Below are 17,261 nucleotides of genomic sequence, written 5' to 3'. Positions count from 1 at the left end.
TTTCCTACTTTTTAACCGACTTCAATTTTCTAGAAGGAGGAGGTTCTGTATTTGGTTGTGGCTATGTTCTTTTTTTTTTAACAAGCTTTTATTAGGTCGACCTGTATGTAACTATGTAATGGAATCTAAGGTAACTAATTTAACAAACTTCCAAGGATCGTAGCGTCATGAAAATTGGCAGCTGTATGTAGTTCTGATGACAATACAATAATATGTTACTGTCGAACTGATCTGATGATGGAGACAGGAGGTGGCCATAGGAACTCTGTGATGAACCAACGCAACCTAATTGTGTTAGGGGATTTTAGAATTGTCTCGATGAGTATTAGTTGTGTCGTAAGAAAAGTACAGTCAGCGATAAAAGCTTGTATCAAAAATGAAATTTTTGCCAAAAACTTATTGATGTGATAACTAACGTATTATCATTTTCATCATATCGGCTTGTACAAGGGAATAAGGTTTTTTTTGTGAACCGAGGAGGCTAAAAGTTAAAGGGTGTATTGTGCGATTCACCCTATAAATTATGTTTACGTCAAAAATATGAATATTATACTATTTATACCTATTTGTTTTATTTGAGCATACCTAATACGATTTTGATTTAGTTTTGATACTTAAAATAAAATCTGTAAGACACATTTATCGTTTCTTGTATTGATATACGGCCCGGCCAACGGTTCTCCGGGTTCTTCGTTTACTAATATGGGGTAAGTTCTTGCGCAAGAACTTTCCCCATAATAAACGGAAAACGTTCTCAAGAACGGCACAACTATGCCTACATCAAAAGTAACCTATGTCGAAAGAGACGTCCTCAGAACGTGACGTGGCTGAAAAGTGGTCTCCTAAAAGTGACCTGAGTAGGTAGGTACCTAATAATAAAATATTTAAATATTTATTTTATTTGAGCAAACAGTATTATTTCGTTGCTAAGCAGAGCAATTATCGCGTGGTAATATTTGTTCCTTGAAAAGACGTAGGTGCTAGATTTTTTTAGACGGTTGCTAATATTAAGAAACACTCGGAACGCATTCGCTTCTCATCTTTAATTATGAAAGTTATTCGTTTGAAACAGCAGTGTGTCTGAGGCATTCTTTCATTTTCCGTCCTAGGTACCGTATTGTATAGGTAATTACTGCGACGTGACGTCTATTAATTAATGTGACATTTCTTCAAACAGAAACGTCACTTTTGACACTGCCATCTAATCCATATCGTTTCTAGATCTATTAATTGACGTATCTTAAAGTTCGAATCGGGCCGTTAGCCACTCAGGCAATGAACGAATAAACAGTGATATATTCCACCGTTAATCACCCACCTCAACCATAATTAAATACCTATTCACGTTCCAAGGGAGGAAATAATTAAACGCTGACTTGAACTCTGGGAATATTAAATCAAGTCATTTCCATTTTCAACAGATAACGGCCCAACGTTTTCAATAGCTTTGATTTCTGTGGAGTGGGAATCTGGTTATGCAATCGCAATTCGCATCTTTGATTCTCGGTATTTCACAATGATTTCACACGTATTAAGATGAAAGGGGAGGATCCATTGACGTACATCTAAGGACGGGCTTTACGGGCACTAAAAACCGGGCAAGTGCGAGTCGGACTCGCACACGAAGGGTTCCGTACCATAAAGCAAAAAAAAAACGGAAAAAATGCAAAAAGAAAACGGTCACCCATCCAAGTACTGACCACGCCCGACGTTGCTTAACTTTGGTCAAAAATCACGTTTGCGTATGGGAGCCCCACTTAAATCTTTATTTTATTGTTTTTAGTATTTGTTGTTATAGCGGCAACAGAAATACATCATCTGTGAAAATTTCAACTGTCTAGCTATCACGGTTCGTGAGATACAGCCTGGTGACAGACGGACGGACGGACGGACGGACGGACAGTGAAGTCTTAGTAATAGGGTCCCGTTTTACCCTTTGGGTACGGAACCCTAAAAATGGTACTAGTTCAGCGGTGTCACTGACGAATTCGGTCCAATCGTGCAGTCTAACGCAACTAGTTGCGACCAATCGCGCGCGTGATGCGAACTCATCAACCAATCGCGTTGTAGCGGTGTCACACCGCTGTACTGGCCCCATTCATGCCCCATTCTTATTGCCCGTAAGGCCAATCCTTAGATATACGTCAATGGGAGGACCGCCTCGAAACCGGTTTTCCATACAAACTTATTCCCCATTTTCCCCTCTGGATATTAACATTATTGAATATATTTTTACACAATTTCATGTATTTTAATCATAGCTATGCCCGACCGTTTAATTTTTCAATTATTATAAGAGTTAGGAGCGAAAAACAGGTTTTATAAAAAAAATATAATTTAAATCACAAACAAACATAAGCCCCTATTAGGTGTATTTTGTACCATCTTCAGAGTCTTCAGACATCGGCGTACCTGAACAATCGCGACTGCTTTCGAATGCACAGCACGCCCGCAAGTCCCCACAAAAGTGAATAGATAGGTTGTATAGCGAAGCCTCATTCCAAACGCTTGTCAGGCGCGATTAAAGTTCATCGGTGAAGCGAACCACTATAAAACATTCTCAGAATATAGTATAGATGTTACTGGTTTTTGAGGGCACGTCACACTGGTTCGCAAAAGAACTTGACTCGCTTGCAGTCGCGCGATCAATAAGAACACACGGTAAGCGGGAGCCCGGCCTCACTTTCCCCGGAGTCTAAAAATAGACGCTCGACAGAGTTAGCTTGCGCGCGGGCTGAATGAAACTTGCCGAGAACCAACTCTCCCCAAAATTTGCGCAATGGCTCAGTCGTAAATAGTCGTAATGTTGACGTAGGTCTATGAGCAACTCATTCAACCTATACCTTTATAGTTAAATTTTCAATGTAGATATATTATTTATATGTATATCTATAGGTAACCATTTTGAACATTTTTCAAAAAATGCAACTATAGAAATATTATATCTAACTACCGAAAGTGCTCACAAAATTTCACGAGAATCGGTTGAGAAGACCTGCAGAGGAGAATGAACATACGAAAGTATTTTTCCCATGTTGAAACGAAGACTTTTGCAAACTTTGATCTATAAATAAATACAAGTTTGCCTGTGAGCTGTAGACCTATGACTCCGCCAAACCCATAAACTGGTCTACATAAAAAATCGATCCTGCTCACAAAATTCGACGAGAATCCGTTGATAAACGGCCTGCTACGTTACTACGGCGTAGACTGTAACTGTAAGGTCTACGCCGTAGGAACGTAGCACCCCGTGCGCAGAAAAATAATACGGTTAGAAATATAATCCTGCGCCTATATTAGACTACTGGTAAAGCAAAGTATTTTTGGTGAGGTCCCTCTGAGTTTAGCCCAAAATAATATCTGTAAACTGAAACTCATCAGAACTTAATTGTTCCAGAATGCCCTCCGGCCGCAGACGGTATGGAGCGCTTCGCGTGCCCCACGCCGGACCGGCAAGGTCGCTATCGATGCATCGACGATCATGTCCTCTGTGACGGCTTCATCGACTGCCCCAACGGCGAGGACGAGGATCGGCAGGCCTGCATGTTCTACAAGACGGTACGCACTAGCTGTAGCTTGTATCAGAATACGCACGGATCGGGCGGATCGTTACCACTAATACCACTGCACCAAAATGACCACGGTTGACGAAAAGTGGCATTTCTTCAACTAGGAACGTCACTTTTGACTCTGACAGATCGTATGCATGTCAAATTCATAGCCAATTATTTCAATCAGAATACACCTCCTGGTATATGTAAACGCAATTCCATGTCCATGTTTCAATACGAACATGAGGAACATTTTGTGCCTTCATACTACTAAATACATACTAATACTAATACTTTTTCCTAGCACACAGCGCAAGCATTAACTTAGTATTGGTTTTGTTGCAGACCAAGGCGCACCTGGACGTGCTCGCGGACGCGCTACTGCGGTGGGCACGCGGCCGCTAAGCCCCCTCCCGGACCCTGACCCAGTGCTCCACACCCCACCACATCTCCGACCTCATCATTATAACCCTCAATTGAAAAGCCAGTGTGCTCTTATGAATAGCGAACGCTGCGGTTTATTTTCCGAAGTTCCGGACGCGACCAGCTGTTTACTCGTAGACGAGTTGAAATGAACGTAATGAAACATATCAAGTAGTGGTTCAGCCTATGCCAAAAATATGACCACTTAAAGTGTAGTGTGTAAGGATTCCGAGCGTGAACGGATAAGACGATTCTGTAGGAGATGCGCGACAGTGCGTCGTTTGGAACGAGGAAGTGTTGCTCTGGTTTCGTCCCAAGTAAAGTAACCTCTCCGCAGCAATTTTACTTTCCCATCGATATTTCGTACTTTCTAGCATTTATTAAACTAAAATGTGAGACTGGTAGTCGACATTGTTAGTCGGTAGATCGTTATATTATTAAATATAGAATAGTTCTTCATCTAACGAAACATTGTTTGTCGATTTATTGATGTATTTACCTTTTTACTCTGTTATTAGTTACAGCATTCCACACTTTTTGATGGTTGTAATATAGATAAAAGCTCTAAAATGTATATAATACGAATACTATAAATGATTTGTGTATTTAATTGGTTAACTCTCGCGGCCTACACGAAACGAAGGAAGCTTGTCTAAGCCGCTAGTTGCGCCTCGCGGCTCACGACAGCCCTGCACATTCCAAGTTTTGTCAAAACGCTTTTGATATAATAATGTCTCTGCAAACTTAAATAAACTTCATCTCGAATAAGGCAGCTACTGTATATTGGTATGTAAAACATTAGTTATTAAGATGGCGTTTTATTCATTATATTACTTTTAAGTACACATAAATTATCCAAGTCACTAAGTTATAACATTTTATTCTGTATATAATATTCCATTCCATGTTGTTAACTTTATTTGGGTTACTTAAGTTTACAACATAAGTAGCACAACGTTATCGACTGAATATTTATCTTATCTGATTAATTTTATAGATATTTAATTACTGGTGTTAAGATTATTTCATAACAGTGATCGACACCATCTAGTCAAATGAGTTCCTGAACGAAAACATGTTACATAGTTTTATTATAGACGCATTGTCTATAATTTCCCTGGAATTTATTGCCCAAAACTAATCAGTACGAGTACCTACAATTGTACAAGATTTTTCAATGCTTGATTGATGCTTCCATTGTTGAATTCGTTGTCACAAGAGATTTGGAAATTCAATTCCGATGTAAATTAAATTTCTTGCGAAGGCCTTTTCTTCCAATAGGTGATGATAGAAAGAAAGCATTTATTTTCCTTTTGTGATTTTTTTAGCCCCTAGATTTTTCAAATATATTTTACCCTCCAGTTCACATCCGCTATGTTATTATAATAATGCATAATGATAGATATAAAATATTATTTAAATAGATATTACTACTTAACTCGATGTTATAAGATACATATGTCAGTGTATCTTTAATTGGGGTACCCAATACCCATATATTATATAAGATAACAAAATTAAATTTAAAAGTCAACTAGTATATGAGAATATAGTCAAAAATATCTTGAATGGAATAACGTTTCTATATAAGTAAATAAGTGAAGCTTTTAGGAATATCGTAATAGATGTATTAACGGGTACTGTAGAAGCTCTGTCTATGTTTATAGGTAGGTAAAACGTATTTAATGGAATCGAATGCACCAAACCAAGTAGCAATTAGTATATTTTTAAGTATAAGCACCGTTTTAATAATTGTTGGGAACCCTAGTAATGCCATAAACTTTTTGTCGTATTTTATTTAATTTTAAATCCATCATAAATGAAGCGTGTAAATTAAAGCGCAGAAACATTACTTTTAAATAATATATATACAACTAATTCTAAAAGGGCACCACAAATGACATTTGGGTGACGAAACCTCGGCCGCCACTGATATAAAGTGGCACAAAATACGAAACAATAGAATTTCCCTGTGTCGGAGGCTAAGCCGCTGATGTATTAAGTAAGTATTTATTTAAAACAGTAGGTATATAATAAATGGCATAACGTTTATAGATATAAAAGAGTAAGTACCTATAGAATAGTTATTATTTTTAGAATAGGATGTGAACTGAAGTGTTATTACCACGATAAAGATTTTGAAACTATGGAGGCACATCAAAGCAATACAAAATATTTGATATTATAGTTTGCTTATTTGAATACAATATCCAGATGACGCAATAGAAATATCATGTTACAATTTTCAACCCAAATAAACAACGTTATAGTCTGTTAGAACACAAGTTCTTGAGCCAGCAGACTCAGCGGTGTTTATAGAACCGTTTTGAATCGTTTGCATGTAAACTTAATTTTATACATAAATACCACACTGCAGACAATTGATAAATTGTTTACTTTTTAATGTTATTGCTTTGATGATATAGTTTCATACATACTTTATCGTTTTAGTCCATCATAAAGCCTCTATCTTGAACTATTAATATTTTTCATCATTATGATACATTGTAGGATTTAACTGATTGTTTTTTTTTTTCACAATATCAAAAAGTAATTTATCTATTCATGTTACTATAATATTACATAATCTTTGTGGCAATAAATTCACAAAAATAACTTTAAATTAAATTCAATGATACAGACATAAAATTGCAGTTCAGTTGAAGGAAAGACTCACCCACCCAGAGAGTTAGCTTGAAATATCAGACAGCTTCTTACATTAATACCAAATATCAACTGGATGGCATCACGATGGCATCTCATAACATTTCAATAATCAAATAACCTCGGGTGTTAGGTACTCTAGTGTCTTTTAGTAAAGGCATGTCAGGTATATATTGACTGAAAACACTTTCCAAACTATACCCTACAGATTTTGTGTTTAGTTTGTCTGCATTGAAAAAAATATGATCTATCGAACACACATATTAAAGTGATTTCATTCCGATATACTGTTATATACAATATCATCTAATGTACGCTGTACGTACGTACGTAAAGTACGAACAGTAAACTACTGCTTGGTTCGATAGGCTCACATGAAACTGTTTAAAGCATTAAATAATAATAAATAAATAAATATTATAGGACATTCTTACACAGATTGACTAAGTCCCACAGTAAGCTCAAGAAGGCTTGTGTTGTGGGTACTCAGACAACGATATATATAATATACAAATACTTAAATACATAGAAAACACCCATGACTCAGGAACAAATATCTGTATCATCATACAAATAAATGCCCTTACTGGGATTCGAACCCAGGACCATCGGCTTCGCAGGCAGGGTCACTACCCACTAGGCCAGACCGGTCGTCTAAATTAAACGTTAATGCATTTTCAATTGTTTTAAACGATTTATTTTCTCAGTGTTTCTAAACACCGTCATTGTCCTTTACTGATTTAATTTTGTCGTCAAGGAGTGTGATTGTACATATTTTATTAGATTGTATGTTACCTATAATGGATATATTATTAATGTAATTGCACCGACATTTGCCTGTTTTGTATGTGCACAGCAATTTATTGTGATATTTTAAATACTATAGGATAAGTGCAAATCATGATCTCGCGGGTAGACTATGTACCTATCAATGTGATTATTAATTTACATATAAATTAAATATGTATTATGTGAAATTAGTCTCTATTGAATATGGACGCGTCTTATTTATATTATACCTAACTAGTTTAGACCGGCTAGACCATTCACTTATTTAGCCTCGTGTAATTTTGCTAGAGCCTATTTATGCTTGCGTTGTGCGGCATCCCCCCTAGAAAGACTGTCAGATAGCCGGGTCAAACTATTAAAAATTAATCAAATGTCAGAGGCTGTTATCACATAAAAGGTTCTATTTTAAACTAGAGTGGACGCCGCATCACAGATCTGTCACTGTTTCTATTTTATTCGAAATCTTTAGCAATTTTCGTCAATTTTATGGATACTTGTGTACGTAGGAATAAATAAAATATGAAGTGCTAATCGTTGTCCACCGTCGTCCTAAGCTGTAACTCCGCGAGGTCGCGGCGCTACGCTTGCGTTGCGGCTCGCACTATTATTTCATTGCACCTCACCACTATGATATTTATCTAGTTATTGTTATAAAAATATTTAATTAACTATGTAAGCACACGACTACGAGCACAATTTTTCTACACATTTATTAAGTACCTTTAACCTGTAAGAAGGTAAATTAAATGTTGATCAAGGTTTCTAGTCACTTTTATATATCGCAAATTACATGCGACAAATACAGATATTCAAGAAGTAACAACGTATGCTCATGGAATCTTCCGAACTCAGTTCAAAGTACATATTTGTAATACCAACCTATTTCTCAGACATGATATATTAACAATAATCGCTCAAATGGGAAAACTATTTCGACGATATTTATTGTTGAAGTAAAATATTTTTAGATGTCACCCTTGATAGTTATCATAAACTACATCAAATGCTTTTAATTTGGTCAATTACTAGATGCTCTGACAAAACGCTACAAAGATTTTTCCGCAAGAAACATGCAAGTGATGAAAAATATAAAAATAATCATCCGCCAATTTTCTTGATGGTAGTTGTTACTTTAAAAATGCAACTATTTTTGTAGATACATATTATCTATTTGATTACCACTAGATAGAGATTTACATAGTATATATTTTCTCATATTGTTACGTTTGCCGATGGAAAGACAAACGAATCTTCATTTACGCACCATGAAAGTCACTGACACCGCAGCTCATTGACGCGCTGTTAACCTCGCTGCTACGGAAATACTGCGCGTCTCCATCCCCTGCTGACATGCATCCATTCGGGCACGGTCTTCCACCACCGCGAACCCTCCACGGAGTCCTTGTTGATGACGGAACACACGCGAGTAATCTCCCGGCTCATATTGTTATCGCCGGTAGGCTCGAAATAGACGTTCGTCGTTGCGCTTCACTTTGAAGTAGCGAGCCAATTTCGAATACGCGTGCATAGTTATGTTGGTACGCAGTGTGGTCTCGTATTGCTTGACCGGTTCTTGCACGATAAACGAGCGCAGCTTACCATGTTAAAGACGGTGATCGCCAAAGTACCTAGTGTATGTTTCGGCGTACGGTCCTTTGCCCTTCATCGCGTAAACGAAATTCAACACGTCCGGTATGTCAGGTAGACCAGGGGCAGTCTTCATGTAGGTAGAGATTGTAAAATATGCCCAGTTGGACGTAAATGCGCGACAGGTCACGCACGTCCCGTCTGATGTCTTCGAGCAGTCTGGATCGGTGTTGGGGCGAGAGCACAGGACACAGTGTGGTGCACAGACAGAGTTTGACGACGTAGACATCTAGGGTTTGCGCTGCGCCATCACTCAATTTACGTTTTCGAATCGGAGGCAGGTAGTTGGTACACTTCGCAGAGCTTCTGCGATGGTGGTCTATACTCTATACCACCGCACGACTTGCACTGTTTCTTCTCCATTACTGACGTACGTACGGACTGGGTATGACGCTCTGTTAAAAGATATTCGCGGTATATTCAGTTTCCGGAAATATGATGCCAACAGGACTACAAGGGAATTTTCCTTACATTGTTTATCATGTTGGAATCAAGCTTTAAAATCGAAATATATCTCTAGGGGGCTCTACACTGAAAAAATATGATCTATCGAGCACACATTAAAGTGATTTCATTATGATTAACTGCTATATTCAATATCAACTAATGTACGTACGTAACGTACGAAGAATAAACTTTACTGATTGGTTCGATAGGCTCATATGGAACTGTTTAAAGCATTAAACGTTAATGCAATTTCAATTGTTTTAAACTATTTTTTTTCTCAGTGTAGTGTTTTGTAACTATGATGACGTGAATAAATGTATTTTCTTTTCTTTCTTTCTTTCTTTCTTTCTTTCCTTCTTTCCTTGTACCTATCATACTTCCGAGTTATTTCTTTGAATGTATGTTTACCAAAGTTTCGTTTATATGAACGTATTTTTGTGCAAACAAGATTACGAATTATTTTTGGAAGTTAAGTTTCAGAGAAAAACCTTCAGAAAATTGTAACTTTGGGAAATAGCACATTGAGAGAGACATATTCGGACTTTGTATAGGTTCCCAACTCTCTCATGCTTAACATACCCATCCTCGCAAATGCATTAAAAAAAATGTTCGTACCTAACTAATTATCAAGCACATACGGTGGATTTGCCAAGAATGGTAGAACTAGGGTCGGCAGAATCGCGCCGTCAGCTCCGGTTTCAGTGGGTGTTTGGTCGACCTTATTAGGTTCCCATGTCAACATGGAACTACATATAAACTTATAAATTAAATCCCAAAGATTCTCTTAATATTTGTAATTGATACGGTGCCATGATTCAGGGTACCGTTTTGCTGATCCATTGGCGTCGTACAGAGCTCTCCCAAGTGAAGCGACCCCCACACTTGCACGTCAAAACTTAAGGACCGTTACTGAATACAAAGAACATCGTACGTTGTGCTTTGTATTATACATGTATCTATTTCTATATGAGTCGCACACACTCATTTTAATTAAATTTATCGTGTGGCAATACATTATTTTACGCTCGAGTAAAAAAGACATGTAAGTATTAAAAGATCAATGTACTAGATTCTTCGTTTTTGGCGACGGCCCTTCATGTCTATCAACTAAGTTTGATAGTTTTCTCATATTCTCTGAGACTCTTGCGTTTAGCCGTGTCATGCACGAGTTCACTTGACTTGTCATTTCGCAGAATATGGTATGCAACTCATATGGCGATAATCTAATAAGTCAGGTGTAATATTGCTGAGTCGACCCTGTGTCTTAGCTAATATGTTACGTATTATATTTTTGCGATTTACTAGAAATTCATTTGCGATATAGAAGAGTTAGGGTTAACAAGTAGCGAATATGCAGTTATTAGTTAGGAAATTTATCGAACTTCGATTTAGCACACCGTTTTCTCCGCTTAAAATATTCATACAATAGAAGAACCATTTTAACAAAAACTCTACAAAACTTTAACGGTATACAGCCAAGCGTCCTCTGTATAGCGCGGATTGCTGGGACCTAATTGAAACTCGTTGGCGGTCGGTCTCTTACGGCGCATGCATACATTCACAATACTGTTACATACAATGATGTATATATAGGTGCCTACTCACTCTAGGCGGCCTACCCGCTTTTGGCCTGGATATCCTATTAGAATTTTTAATAAATGAGAATATATATTTTGAAGCATAAGACTAAGTCCTCCGCTTCAATAAATATGACTTGTCTCTAATTTGAATTGTTTATGTTTATCAGATTATAGACTCAACTCAGACTCATAAGTGTCACCTTAGATTACGTCGATTTGATACGGATCTCGAGTTCTAGTTACACTGTATGAATGAGTCAAAATATTTGTAAAACAAATATGATTTATTTAATATTATATAGGCTTCGACTCAGGATCGACTTCGCAATGTAAACGTGGCTTCATAACGACTACGCTATTTTGTAGGCGTAATATACTTTTGGACTATTTATTATGTATTGTTAATTACTATGTATGTTGTATTAAGATAAAAAATGAAAACAAAAAATAAATGTTAATGAATGCCTCAGCCAGTCATCATGACTTTTATTTCGATGCTCCCATGAGTCCCATGTCTTCGCCTTTAAGGGCTAGCACACACAAACCCACGATACGACGCGACGTCATCTCACGTTGCGACTTCGTGTCACGTTGCGAGTCGTGTCGTAGAAACCTACGACGTCGTATTGTGAGAACTATACTTCTTCAACTTCTGCAACATTTATTCGGCAAATAGGCCACAAGGGCACTTTTACACGTCAACATTTAATTTACATACAAGCAAAAATAATAACAATACATCAACAATTTTATAAAATACAACTAACTGTAACTACCAATTCAAACTAACGTATTAGAATTAATTAGATATGTATATGGTTTCTTAGGGTCAGGTACACCAAACTGTTCGTATCGTTAAATACCTACGAGTAGTTCGCTAAATTTTTATGTATAGAAAGTTTCATAGTAAAGCGCCAGGGCGCGCCCGCTGACGTTGATCAGTCTGTCAAATGTGGTTGGTGCAACTGGCCCTTAATGTCGAATTACATATTAAAAAACTGTAATAATATACAATGGGATGTGACGACCCCATCGCCCGCTGGTTTTACCAGTGCAATCAGTCAAGGTAGGGCAGCAGCTTGTGGCGGGCTGTTAGGGATTAGCGAGCTCTCGTAACCGAGTGCTCCTGGGGAGTTCTATTACCCGCAAGGAGGGTGGGTGGGACAGGATTCTCTGCCTCTGGCTTGCCTTAGCCTGCCGGCCAGAGTGGAGTCGTTAGAGCTATAAGTTCCAGGGGTGAAAGTGAAATATGCATAAGACGCGAGTTGCCTCAGTGGCTGTTAACAGCCACTGGATAGAAAGCGGCGCCTCTCGACACCCTGAGCCGCTCACACCGGTGTTGCTCTTGAGCCATCCTAGAGGTCGCTTTTTATGGGGGCCTATCTTGTGAGAGCAAGTCACCGTCTGCCGGAAATAAAATTGCATACCCTTTTATTAGGCAGGCGTCCGTTTTTTTATCCCATAGTTCACTACTTAGTCCATCGCTTTCACACAATAACATAGTTAATTTTAGATCCCATCAACTCTCAATAGTCCTTACAGCCTGGCGGGTGCTGCCCTGCCTCTGCATGCGTCCCGTGAAACGGGCAAGGGCAGCATCCGCTCGGTGTACCCCTTACATTTCATTAAAATGTCAAAAGGGCCTCTACGTGTTGGCTTCCGCTCCGCGCACGCCTCCCAAAAGTCCGGAACACCATTGTTCCGTGATGGGAAAGACATAAAAAAATACAGATACAAAAACACAAATAAAATCTATAATAAGTATTCAGAGGTGTAAATGTGTCTAAGTGTCAGAACTATAAGATTATATATATAAGTACTTTATCATATTATCCATAGAGATGTATCATTAGTCAAAATCCTGTATAATTAACACATTCATTAAGAGAAAAGAAACATACGAGAACAGAACGAGACGTCTTACTGTAATTAAACTCAAAAATAAAGTTACTAAGTATAAGCTCCCGTTCACGAGTATGACGCGTATCTCAGCCATCGCCTCCATCAACCTTCATTCGGGAAAGTGGCGACCCGATCAACGACGCAACCGTAAGCAAAGACTTTTTAAGCGAGCATGGTATGTTCAAGCTACCGGCATTTATACTTGGTCAAGCAGATCTTGTCAGTAGAAAAAGGCGGCAAATTTGAAAAATGTAGGCGCGAAGGGATATCGTCTCATAGAAAATTTGAATTTCGCGCCTTTTTCTACTGACAAGATTTGCTTGACCATCTATATTAATATTCGGCCTATATTATATGTATTACGATGTCTCAGAGAGAAGAGAGCAGGAAAAAAGGAAGAGAAAAAAAAGTTCGGAAAAGTAGGAGGTATGAAAGAAGCGAAATTCGGATGTATTTATAAACAAGCAACCAATAAATCATTTTTCATTTTCATTTTCATTTTCAAGCAAGCCGACGACATAAAAAGTAAATAAGTAAAAAGACGAAGCTATGGCAGAAAACGAACTAAACAAGTGAAAACCAAATTTTAAAAAAAAAGAGGAAAACAGCAGCCATTGGGTTAATGATTGAAGCATCTCGTAGTATGTTTAGACTAAGACGAAGCCTGTGCTTAAATATTTCAGAATGTTTTGAAGTAATTTGGAGTCTATATTTGTAGTTGTAAAAAAAAATTAAACCGTCTGGTGCTAAAAGTATATAGTCCGTCCGGTACTAGGTGCCTCTTGTAGTTTTTTTTTTCACTGAAGTTCACTTCTCGTTTTTGATTTAGTTTATGTAGAAGTTGCATTTATGATCTTTTATTTCGATTTTAAATTTTGTTGACTTGTATTTCATAAAGAAAGATACCTACCTACATTTTTTCAAATACTTTTTTTTTGTTTTCTTCAAAAAACCTTAGGCATCCGCCACTGACTGACTTCCTCCTACTGTAAAAATCAAAAGTACAGCCTGTAAAAGCTATTACAATTACAGCACAAACCTTTGAGCAAATATATTTAGAAAGTTTAATTCGAAACTACCCACGCACAGCGACATTTCAGTAACAAATGATTTATTTTTGTTCCGCCGTATTTTAAATTTGTAGATTACTATTGGTTTTCAGGTTGGATTTCACAGAAAAACACAGTAGGTACCGCCTAGAGCAGTGGTGGCAAAGTACGACCCGAGAGCCAGCCAGACCCGGCCCGCGAAAGGATTTTACCCGGCTGCCCGCCGCCGTCCATCGGAATAAGTAGGTATAGTATATGGCCTGTGATACTTTTATTTTGACGGTCCAGCCATATTTATAAAGCAAAAGGCAAAAGTATATTTAGGATTTTATATGATTAAGCGATTATAATTAAGAAACGTTTTAACTTTTAGGCTTAATTAACGTTTTCAAATCAAAATGCATGTTTGCTGCAATTGTGACCCTCTGAGATTTCTTTACTTTTCTGACCCTCATGAAGAAATTATATACATATATATTAACGGGTCATTCACGCATTTTAAGTAGAAAACGCTCGATGTGTTTCATTCCGTACCGAGGACCTGTAGTCCCGTAATACGAAAATCCCTATTTCCGGGCCTTTGTAGTTAATATTACGTTACGTATCGACGTTAATTTTAGCTTCGGCGTTATTCGATAATCAGAATTTCCCCACACGAATATCCATAGAATCTGATAGACAGTTGAAGCGTTGAGTGAATCGCGGCACAGCGCCTCTAGCGTAGCGGTAACACTCGTAGCATTGTTTACAAAACTTTTATTCGTTCGTGTTTGGAACAAAAACAAACATACGAATAACAGCGTAGTTTTATATCGAATGCGATTTAGGTTTTAAGCGGCAGACCGTGAGCTATCAGTGGCGGACACTCTGTTAATTGTGTTCTGTTGTTGTAGTTTAGTGATGCGACGAATACTCGTAAACTGAAATAAATGACATATAGGTACTAATATCGAAAAACAGGACAAGTGCGAGTCGGACTCGCCCACCGAGGGTTCCGTACTTTTCAGTATTTGTTGTTATAGCGGCTACAGAAATACATCATCTGTGAAAATTTCAACTGTCTAGCTATCACGGTTCGTGAGATACAGCCTGGTGACAGACGGACGGACAGACGGACGGACGGACGGACGGACGGACGGACAGCGGAGTCTTAGTAAAAGGGTCCCGTTTTACCCTTTGGGTACGGAACCCTAATAATAGGGTCCCGTTTTACCCTTTGGGTACAGAACCCTAAAAAAAGTAACCAAGGCTGGAATCGAACCAGCGTCCTCTGCTATCGCGGCAGGTGCCTGTGTCATTCGGCCACCGGGCCACATACTTCAAAGCCCCCATTCCCACGGGCGCTTTTACAACGCGCGTTAAAAAAACGTTTAAATGACACAAATGGATACATGTGTATTTATTCATACGACAGCGGTGGCGCTTTTTATCAAGCGTTGTTGGATTTTCGAATTTAAGCCTCTAAATAGAATTTAGAGTGCGGACAGATTCAAGGGCTTTTTTAACGCGCGTTGAAAAAGTTGTCTTGCGAATGGGGGCTAATAGTACGAATACTTGTAGGTATTCGCCGAATAGCAGCGATTTACGAATATATATTCGTAAGTAAGTATTTGCTGAATATTAAAATGGTATTCTACATATTTGCGTATTGGGAAGTTTGAGTGAGAAATATATTTTTTTTTACATTTTTAATGGTCATTAAATATAGACAAAACTGAAAAAAGTCCCAAATTAAAGGCTGGAACAATCGTAGTCGTATCTTATAACACAGTTTAGTTTGTAATTCCATCCAAGTCTTATTTTTGCAGAAAAGTGTCAAAAAATGAAAAAATACGAGAATTGGTTTGACTTTGAAAAAGTTTAAAATCAAATAGATACAATAAGTAGTCACCTTCATTAAAGTGGCAGCCTTATAATATAATATTGTATAGGTATAAACCTATACAATATTTTAAGCAGTAATGATCTAAATCACTTTATCTTAGGTAGCAATACAAATCAAAATTTCGTAGCGTCAAATTTAAGGTATGGCCTTCTTTTATGGGGTAACTGCAGTGACATAAACAGGGCATTTATAGCCCAAAAAAAATGTATAAGAGCAATGTGTGGGGTAGAGGTCAACGGGAATCATGTAAACCGTTATTCGAAAAACATGAAATTTTGACACTACCTTGCATGTACATTTTTGAGGCAGTAGTTTTTGTAAAAAAATATCCAGATCTATTCAAAAAGGCCAAAGATGTATACAATAGAAACACGAGATATCCCAATAAACTTGTATTAGATTTTATTCCGAATAGTTCCCTTTTTATGAAAAATAGTTATTATTTATGTATGAAAATATTTAATGCCCTTCCGGAAAACATCAAACCCCTGCCTCTAAACCCGTTTAAAGCACAGCTGTATCGTTGGCTCAAAAAACAGGTGTTTTACTCTGTAAGTGAGTTGTTCGATATGTAATACCTAGTATTAAATAGAAATATTAGTTTTAAGTTAACAATGTACCTACCTATTAGATTAATAGCTTCAAGATAATATTTGCATGCTTAACCAGCAAAATATGTTTCTGTACGGGAATATATTTCCAATAACACCTTGTTATACCATATTTTATGCAAATAAAGAATTTTCATTTTCATTTTCAAAGGACACAGAAAATATTCGCCACTAAAACAAAAGCCGAAGGCAAAGATCATGGTTTTTCTTATCACCGGCCAGTGCACCAAAGAGGATAATTCTATGACCGATATTAGAGTCTGTGCGGAAAGAGAAGAGTCGTGAAATGTATGGGATTATGGGATCCAATACATTCTACGACTCTTCTCTTTTCGCAGAAACTCTACCGATAGATAAAATGTGGTGCGGACGGAAGAATACAAAGTTGTGACGCCAGTATTTTCGTTTTGGGACATTTTATCAATTTAGAGGGCTCTAATATCACCATAAAATATATAAATCTAAAATTGGTGATTAAATTGCAAATTGACGCCAATTTAATTTCTGATCAAATCGGTGGATTTGGTTACCCCGTCTGGACTTCGCTTTAGTTTTAAGTTGTATCCAGACGAGACAATTTTTCGCCAATCTGATGAAATTCTCCGATCGAACAGGGCCGTGCGGACGCAAATACCAATTTGATTCCCCGATCACATCAGTCCCCATTTCGTCAGTCCCGTCTGGATACCCCTTTAGCCTGTTCATGTCTGTGG

The 17,261-nt window shown here is 37.7% G+C and overlaps 1 protein-coding gene across 1 annotated transcript in view; it reads left to right on the top strand.

The window, feature by feature from the left end:
* Positions 1-11,578, top strand: part of LOC134667969 (uncharacterized) — a 125,180-nt gene extending 113,602 nt beyond the window's left edge. The window contains exons 3-4 of the mRNA XM_063525408.1: positions 3,398-3,558; positions 3,897-11,578. Coding sequence (XP_063381478.1) covers positions 3,398-3,558; positions 3,897-3,956 — 221 coding nt within the window. The 3' untranslated portion in view covers positions 3,957-11,578. The remainder of the gene's footprint in view (positions 1-3,397; positions 3,559-3,896) is intronic.
* The last annotated feature ends 5,683 nt before the right edge of the window (positions 11,579-17,261 follow it).

Source organism: Cydia fagiglandana, chromosome 10 (assembly GCF_963556715.1).
Source record: "Cydia fagiglandana chromosome 10, ilCydFagi1.1, whole genome shotgun sequence".
In the NCBI taxonomy this organism is placed as follows: domain Eukaryota; kingdom Metazoa; phylum Arthropoda; class Insecta; order Lepidoptera; family Tortricidae; genus Cydia; species Cydia fagiglandana.
The sequence above is the reverse complement of the archived record's forward strand: the minus strand, read 5'-3'. Positions and strand labels throughout refer to the sequence as shown.